Below are 9,412 nucleotides of genomic sequence, written 5' to 3' on the forward strand. Positions count from 1 at the left end.
GCAAAAGCCAAGACTAATACGGTCTGTTAGATTTAATGAAAACAAAGTTGCAGAAAATTATTGTAGATGCTTTACACTGCTTGGAGAAATGAAAATACAGATCTTTTGAAGGACTCGAAACATCACCAAGACCAATATGAAATTGTCAAAGATGTGATAGAACAAAACAGAAAACAATATGAGAATCACACTGAATTCAGTTCTTGATCAGGCCGTACAAGATATTGAAAGTGAAGAGAATTTAGTCGCTCCCAAATACACAGTATAGAGATGAACAAGACAGAGAAATTGACCTGAAAGCAAGTGAATTATTCAGATGCTTTGATCCTGGAAAAGATAAACAACATGCCCAGTACGACTTGATAAATGATATTGGCATTTATCCCCGAACAAACGATTATGAAGAACTTGTTGTAAAAAGGCTTAATGATGTCGATTTTAGAAAACTTGTCCAATCACTTAATGTTAAACAAAAGAGTTTTTTTACCATGTACTGAACTCTATCAAAACTGATAAGCCCACCAATGAGACTATTTTTAAGTGGAGGTGCTGGTGTAGGTAAAAGTACTGTAACTAATGCTTTGTATGGAGCTCTTATAAGATACTTAAATTCTTAACCTCAGAATGATCCTGACGATGTCAGTGTTGTAAAACTTGCCCCGACAGGCAAAGCTGCTTTTAACACAATAGGAAATAAACTTCATGCCGCATTTAAAATTCCAGCGAACAGAGGATTTAATTATTGTACACTATGTAGAGACCGGTTGAATACAATAAGATCTCAGTTACACAGAATGCAAGTTATCTTTATTGACGAAATATCTATGGTGGGCAGTAGTATGTTTAATTTTCTTCACCAAAGGTTACAACAAAGCATAGGTACAAAAGAACCATTTGGTGGTCTTAGTATAATAACTGTTGGCGACTTGTTTCAACTGAAACCTGTATTTGATAATTGGATATTTGAGAATTCAAAGGACGGTTATGCTGCATTAGCAACAAATCTCTGGCAACAATATTTTCAAATGTTCGAATTATCAGAAATTATGAGACAAAAAGAAGACAAAGAATTTGTTCAAATTTTAAATCGTATCAGAGAAAGAAATCATACTGAAAATGATCTTGAGATTTTGAAGGAAAGAATTTCAAACCTTAGTTCACAACATCCTGATTATCCAATATCTTCAACCCATTTATTCAGTACTAATAAATTAATTATTGTAAATAATTGGTGAACTGTCAATTTCTAGAAACGGGTGAACAGATTCTTCAGTTGAGAACCAATGTCATTGTTCTATCTCACACGAAGAAGAGTGGTGAACGTAAATAACTATAATTTATCTCCCAATGAATCTACGAACGCATGTCGAATACTAATGGTCCAACGCATTACCATCGAACATATACGACGACGTCCTACAAAACTTGTATTATTGCCATGCACATGAATGAATATATTGTACAGACTTTAAATTTCTGAACATGCAGTTAGATATGATGTATCTTTTTAAGTGGATCATAAACAACGCAGACAGTAACATGTCCATCAATGTATCAGTACAAGAAACCGGGGCTGTCGTGAGCGGGCGTATAATCATTATACGTCCCGTTTAGTCAGCAAATTCGTCATCACATGCAGTTCCTTCAGTCGTCAGGCAGCAAGTTTCCATTTTAAAACTCAAATTTCTGAACTTATTTTGGCAAAACGTTAATCTTGTAAAAATTATGTGTGGCTAGTGTTATGTGTTCCTCTAAGGGCTGAAGATAATTGACTCTGCACACCTGGGCAGATACGTTTGACATTTTTCATTGCCAACATAAAATTACTAACCCCTGGCAAGTGTCCAGTGTCGTCTCATGTTCTGTCTTTTTCATTCTACTGTTCTCTGTTACTGATCTATGATGGTGGTGTTCTACGTCTCTGTATCATGCGCGGTTCAAAACCAAAACGAAAATGAATAAAACTTTAGTGTCTTGAATGCAATGCAACTTTGACAATGACTATCGCAATAAACATGAGCAATTGCAACATAAAGGAAAATGGGTCCTAATACCACATAAAGACGCACCTGCGAATCCATTCAAAGCCATAAAGCCGTGCAGTAAAAGCCAAAAATATGTTCGTCAGCAGAAGTGCCTGAACCCCAAACAGACAATGTACGTACAATGGCTAAAGTCCAAGATATAGGCGACATTGGTAAGCCGGTGTTTTCACAATAAACTCTTTAAACATGTGACAATATACTTTTTATTGAATATAGTTAAAGTTAAACATGTAGTTTGTAATGGTCTCTTATTTCTGACTTCTATAGCCCTGTTTACACTAAACTCGATTTATCGGCGTAGCACGGCTAAAATTGGTACCCGTACCCAATTTTATTAGTGTTCAGAATACCAAAACAAAGGCCGAGCACAGATGAAATGGGCATGGGTACTCATTCTAGCCATGCCAATAAATACAGTGTAGTGTAAACGGGGCTTATTTTGAACATACAATAACATCATGGACCAGCTGGTCCTTACTAGCCATGGCACTTCTTCCAATATTTTATATATTACAATATTACCATGTATTTAGAGACAGCTGCATCTGAAATGGAAAGAAATTTGAGCTAAAATAGCTAAAATGAGGATGATCGATACTTCGTAAAGATGATGTGATAAATAAATGTAGCTAAAGCAATTGTTTTGCAAGTAAACTCAACAAATATTTGGTCACTGCAGCAGTACAATCAGAAAATGAGTCGTACTGCTCCAGTACGAAAATCCACTCCTTAGTTTGTATTTGTAAGTATTGACAAAAGAATTATGTTTAGTGTCAATAAAGGAACCTGCATCCGAAAACCCACAACCAATGTTGGACACAACTCTTGAGGCCATCATCATAGAAAATCCCGATCAAAGTCAATCAGCAGATCGATATTTTTGTATATTTTTGATCCATATATTGTCTCAGAGTCAAAGAATGCAGATTCAGACATATTCCTGGCATTGAAAACACATTTTTACATTGCTAATTACAGCATAGGCAGCCCAGAAATGTTTCCATTCTTGTGGCGCTGGCGAGTCTACTCGGTCTATTGTTTTTATTATGAGAAGGTTGGCAAGTTTTTTACTAAAATATACTACAGAAGATACTTACAGAATATCTTGCAAATTACAAAATAAAAATAATATAAAAATTTAATTGGTTTAAACACCAGTATTTTTACTACATTCTCCTGAGGTTTTAACTTCCAAAAGTTAATTTTAAGGATGCTAAAAAACACATGTTTTTCATCAAGCGGTGCGTGATTTTGGCGCTACATGGGGGGGGGGGGCAATCTAGTCACAAAATAAAACATTCTAAACAATACACCTTTTACGCAATGAAAAGCACGTGTAGTATCACGTGACATTTATATGTAAACAAAGCGTGATGTTCGGACAATGATAGCGCGCGCAATATTTAAATATCGAACTATGGTTGCCACAAAAAGATGTGCTTGGGGTACGTGCAAAAACGACTCTCGTTACCCTGAACGTATGCAAAAAAATGTAGAAGGTGATCCTGTGACATTTTTCCACTTTCCTGGAGCGAAGAGATGTCCAGAAAGGAGAAAACGGTGGATTGAAGCATGTAAACGTGGCGACTCATTCAATTGTAACAAGGATAGTTACGTTTGCAGTGTTCACTTTGTGGGTGAAAATGGGCCCACAAAAGAAAACCCTGATCCTATATCTGCAACAACAAGTAAAGAAAATGTTAGTAACAACAATATTATCTTAAGTATGATGAGATTTTAGCCCACATTTCGTGTTTATTATCGACTGTTTGTTTACATACGCAGCAGCGCATGATGAACCGTAAACGAAAAATCCCTGTTGCCAGACAGAAGCCCGTGAAGAAACCTCGTCGAAGTGATGTAAAATCTGCTGCAAATTCGCTGCTAATGCTAGCCCAAGCACCGACGAATTGTTGCAAGACCGACACCGAACTTAATGTCGCTGAGATATTGTTGTCGTTTAGTGCAAATAGTGCTGCGACTGTTGGCCCTTGCAGCAATCTGTGCAGCGACAAATCCAACAACGAAGATCATCCTAGCATCGACGAAACTTCTAACGTAGAAACGTTTGTAGACGACAAGATTGAACAATCAGTTGTTTGTAGTACGCAGGTGAGCTGATAAAAGCAGTACTGAATTTTGCGCGTGAATTTCGGTGATAGTGTTCACATTTATGTTTAGACCAACGTTGAGCTTTGTCATTTGAACCCATATCAAGACAAAATGTTGGTAGACAGTGCTGAGATGCATAAGCATCTTTTCCTAGCTAAAGTGGACGATCCAAAGAAAACGATGCACTATACAGGTGAGTAGTTAGTTTTGTTTTAAAACAAGCTGTGTGACGTGATTTATTACAACTATTTATTGTCTTTGCAGGCATGAGCAAGGAATGCCTTGATACGATTTTTAATGAAATCTTAAAACAAAAAGCAAAACGAATTCACTATTGGAGGGGTAAAAAGAGAACGAAGTTGACGACCAGCCATAGTATGTATATCAAGAAGAAGTATGATATGTGCAAACTCACAACCAGGGAACAGTTTCTGTTCACATTAATAAGGTTGAGAAGGAATGTCAGTATTGAAATGTTAAGTGGTATATTTGGCATTTCTAATGGGACTGGTAGCCGGATTTTTGTAACCTGGATTCTCTTCATGAGTAAGGAACTAAAATGTTTTGTGCCCTTCTCAACGTTAAATGATTTGCAAGGGATTGAATTTCCAACGGCACTTCGTGGTATAAAGAACCTCAGAGCTATCATTGATTGCACTGAATTCTATGTAGAGAAACCTTCGAGACCACACTGCCAAAGAACCACCTACAGCCAGTACAAGTCCACCAATACCTTCAAGTTGTTGATCTCAATGTCTCCTTTACCTCATCTTAATTTTGTTTCAAGACTCTTCACTGGCAGTATTAGTGATAAAGAAATCGTAAAAGAAAGTGGTTTTTTGGATCATCTTGAAGCAGGTGATGTGGTGATGGCCGACAAAGGTTTTAATATTCAAGACCTGCTAGCACTCAAAGAAGCAAAGCTTTTGGCCCCACCTCTTTTAAGGAAAGGAAATGTGTCTGCTGTAACATCAACTCAAACTCGACGTGTGGCCACAATAAGAGTACATATTGAAAGAATGATCAGAAAACTAAAATGTTTTACTATTCTGAAAGGTGCTTTCCCTTTAACAATGAAGCCTCATGTAAACTCAATAATTGCTGTTTGTGCTGCATTAGTAAATTTGCAGCCCAGTTGTATAAACAAGGAGGAAGAATACTGTAGACTTGAGCTGTAAATTATTTTCTATGTTTTGCCAATAAACTCAGTCCTGTAAGTTGGTTTCTAATCCTGGTTCTATTTTCTTCAGCTTCATCTTCTGTGAACCAACAATGAGTCAATTTGACATACTCATCAGGATTTTCCTCATATTTTTCAATGTCCTGTAATTAGAGAAAGCACTTTTTGTAGAGTAATAGAAAACTATTCAATTGACATATTGAATACCATTTACCTTTTCAAAGCTACTGAGAAACATTGCTATGTAAATCCCACAGTTGTTAGTATGAGGATCCTGCCTTGGAACCTATATATAATAGACAAAAAATGGTTGCATCTAAAAGAACACTGAACAGAGGTTAAACCTAATACACTTTGGAAATACAAGATATATAGCACATATATATCACAAACCTTTAGAACATGGCATTTCAAACTTGTGCATCTATTGGGATTCCCTGATATATTAGACATATGATCTAAATAACTATATAAAAGAAGACACATGAATACAATATTAATTGCATGTGCACAACTATATTGGCCTCAACAAACCCACCTGATTAAATACTTCATTTCAGCTCTTTTGCTAGAAATTTCCCAGGATAAAGAGTCCAAAAAAAGCACATGCCTGTAAAATGTAATGCAATACAACATTATTAATTATAAGTAATTAACACTTAATTACAGACAAAAAATATAATACTGCACATAATACCATGGGGTTATGATGGCTAGTAACCAGTGTAGCCTGCAAGTAAATGAATATATAGTTCATTTAGGATAGAACAATTTTCTATTGTGGATTACATTTAAATTAAGTAATCATCAGGTTGTTTCATACCTCCTGTTGATTGGAATTACTATGTAGTCATTTTTCAAAATATCTGCCTTGAAAAATGGTTGGGCTGATAGGATTCGTTCAGACCTACATTACATAAAACATAATCTGATACCAGATAGACATGTATATGCATGGTCATGACCAATTTAATAATAAATACTTGTGCATGCATGCAGTAATTGAGAAATACCTGCTTGTTGCTTTTCTTACATCTTGTTCCCCACAAAGAACAGAATAAAAAAGAGAATCGATGACTGGGAATGGACAAGCAAGTTCTCTACAATAAGAAGTGTTTTTTTTGTGATATTAATTTAACCAGTTCTGTGTATGAATTTTACATGAAGTGAATATCACAAGCTTTTATACACTTACTCAAATAAGACAGTTACAACTGTGTCATTAAGCATCATTCCTGGCTCGAGGGTTGTAATATCTTGCTCATACACTTCAATACCGTGAAATTTGAATGATGTTGTTGTAGTGGAATTGTTCCCATCACAATCCATAACTTGCATATTGCAAGGTTCATTGCAAGGTAATTGGGTTACCATAGGGGAAACTAAATAAATATAGATAACATAGAATGTATTTGTGATCACTTAGTTAGTAAACCACTATCTAGCTGAACAACTAATTGTAATTTAATTAAGCACAGTGCACTGCACTGACTCACCTGAATGCCCATTGTTGTTTGTAACTCTAGGTGCAGTTTCTTTGTTTGTATCTAGATTGTCCCCAGTTACTGTGTTAGCAACTAGACAAGCAACAGAACAAACATATATTTCACAATTTGAAATACAATCTGAAATTGTAACTCTGTGATATATATTGACAAATAAACATAATTACCATTCAAGTTTGAGTCTGCCATCATACAAGGGAGAACTTCTGCTTTCCAAAATGCTTCCAACTGATTGCAAACATGGTCCATAAATGCAGCATCATATGATACTGGCAGAACAAAAATTCCTTGACTTGTCCAAACAACAAAGTCACAATGAAAAAGCTCAGAAACAAACATTTGTGCCTGGATCTGGTGATAGTATGCACTGCTTTTGGTAAGACAGAAGGTCTTATCTTTTTCAATACCACCAATTTCTGGTGTCAAAAACGCTTTTTTGGGATGCATATCTTTGTGCTTCCATGGACATTTATATTCGACAACAACATCTGGACAATTACTGGAACACTGGCATGTCTTTATGTTGTCGAGACTGGCACCAAGAAATTTTCTCTTCTTTGAAATGAGAAAGCCTTTAGACACTAACTTTATATTGTGGTGTTTGTGCCTTTCAACTCGTAAGTAAGCATCCCTTGCACTTGTCTCATGAACTAACCCCCATGTTAATGAGTTGTGTGGTTGTTGTGGCAGAACAATGTTTGGTGGTACTTTGGGATTTGTAATCATGTTTACCAGACAGCTGACATCTGTCTTCTTTGGTCTGTTTTCAATAGTTGCCTGTCTGGTAACAACACGCTTAACTTTCGATGCTGAAATGAAACCAGCTTTTTCACAATACCATTCTTTGCACTGGAACTGTTTTACCGTAGCCTGGTTGATATCATCAATCTCCTTGTCTGTGAATGATAACTTTTGAAACACTAAATCTTCTGTGGCATGCTTGTTGCTTTCCATGCAAATAGAAATTTTACGTTTCATGATCCCATCACTTGAACTGGTACCACTTGTACTCTTGTCACCATTTTCAATGGTCAATAGTGTTGGAGATTTCTTTGGTGCGCAGTATCGTTTCTGGAGTACTGGCAGAATGGCAGGACGTTGTTTCATTAGTTTCATCAATCCGGTAAGTCTTCTCAGCTTTCTTTTCTTTATGGGCTTTTGGTCCTTATGAGCTCTTACGTCCACGTCAATGTTTTGAGAATATGCGTGGTCCCTCTTCCTCAGTTTGTACGAAGGTAATTTTGGTTTTTCAATCACTAGGTCAGATACTTCGCATGCTTTCGTACTAGCGCTAGCTTTCTTGACCCACACACAACTGCCACTTGTCACGCTATCTTTACTTCGCGTGTTCAGCACCTCTTCCAGCGAATACATGGCGGCCCCGATGTGTTTACATCCCCCATCACGGCCTCCTTTGCACATACACTTCGCCTTCAAAACGCTACCTCGGTTGGGACCATGACCTTCCAAGATAAACCAAAGATCGTAGCAAGGTTTTCCATCATCAGTTTTCACCTTCATAGCTGGTCGCACCTTAGCTACATAGACATGAAGCCTTTCATTGTTCAATGTTTTAGTCATTAACGATTCTACATGGCCATCTTCAAATAGACTGTAGTCGTCGAAGGATTTGTACGCAGCTAGACCTTGCTTATCGTACGCAGTCGAATGGAAAATCAAATAGTTGAATATGTCGTACAAACCGAAAGATGGAGAGTCGATGAAGTTATTCATCACAGACATTTTAAAGGGGTTTTCGATTTCCATATCATTAATAATCAAACGTTCATCGCTTGCAGCACCATTCTTTCGATCGTTTGTTAAGGTTGGAAGTAGAGGAATACACATTCTTTCAACCGCAGCAGCTATTTTGATCAGCGTAATTTTATCATAGCCATTTACACTGACTCCTCTTGCAAGTAGAAAATTTTTAATTTGAACTACGGTCATCTTTTTAAAGACATCGGACTCGCGAGTAGCATCCATAATCCGGACAAAGCACTAACGAAACAACTTTTTACTTTATATATGAATATTATGCGAATATATATTCAGGCTTTCTATACGATTTAAATATTGCGCGCGTTTTCATTGTCCGAACATTACGCTTTGTTTACATATAAATGTCACGTGATACTACACGTGCTTTTCATTGCGTAAAAGGTGTATTAGGAATACCTGTAAAACAGCATTCTTTTCGGGGTGAAGGTAATTGTTTATTTAGAGCTTTATCATTTGCAGTAATTGGTCGACAAACATATTTCAAACAGTTTAGGAATAAGATTAAAACTCACATGAAAGTGATTGAATCTGTTTTACAACCACGTTATTTGGTAAGTTCTAAAATGGCATTTGATAAAGTTTGAGGGACAGATATTGAGATATTATCAGCCACATCACTGTTCAGTACAGATATTTATATTTATACAAAGAGTGCTAAAAGTTATAGCTGGCACAAGTTTTCGAAGCAAATGCTAGATAAATCCTTGCCTATTAATGACCACTCTATTTATTTATATCATGAAAATGGGGTTACATTTTGATGTTGTTGTTGATGTTTCTGGGCTGGT

The 9,412-nt window shown here is 36.5% G+C and overlaps 3 protein-coding genes across 3 annotated transcripts; 1 reads left to right on the plus strand and 2 right to left on the minus strand.

Moving 5' to 3' along the window:
• Positions 1–4,215: 4,215 nt before the first annotated feature.
• Positions 4,216–5,335, plus strand: LOC114541029. The gene has a single exon (XM_028561021.1). It carries the CDS (start codon positions 4,424–4,426, stop codon positions 5,333–5,335), a length of 912 nt encoding a protein of 303 aa, XP_028416822.1. The 5' UTR covers positions 4,216–4,423.
• Positions 5,227–7,593, minus strand: LOC114541032. The gene is made up of 10 exons (XM_028561024.1): positions 7,010–7,593; positions 6,834–6,914; positions 6,533–6,719; positions 6,351–6,437; positions 6,161–6,244; positions 6,035–6,067; positions 5,876–5,947; positions 5,731–5,803; positions 5,552–5,623; positions 5,227–5,480 (listed from the first exon to the last, which is right to left on the minus strand). The coding sequence occupies exons 1-10, from the start codon at positions 7,566–7,568 to the stop codon at positions 5,337–5,339; spliced, it is 1,392 nt and encodes a 463-aa protein (XP_028416825.1). The 5' UTR covers positions 7,569–7,593; the 3' UTR covers positions 5,227–5,336.
• LOC114541030 lies at positions 7,581–8,921 on the minus strand (the record flags this gene model as incomplete). The annotated part of the gene is made up of 1 exon (XM_028561022.1): positions 7,581–8,921. A coding segment is annotated over exon 1 (1,248 nt), but the record flags the coding sequence as incomplete, so codon positions are not given.
• Positions 8,922–9,412: the final 491 nt, after the last annotated feature.

Source organism: Dendronephthya gigantea, unplaced genomic scaffold (genome assembly GCF_004324835.1).
Source record: "Dendronephthya gigantea isolate DGI-Jeju-01 unplaced genomic scaffold, DenGig_1.0 000261F, whole genome shotgun sequence".
In the NCBI taxonomy this organism is placed as follows: Eukaryota; Metazoa; Cnidaria; class Anthozoa; order Malacalcyonacea; family Nephtheidae; genus Dendronephthya; species Dendronephthya gigantea.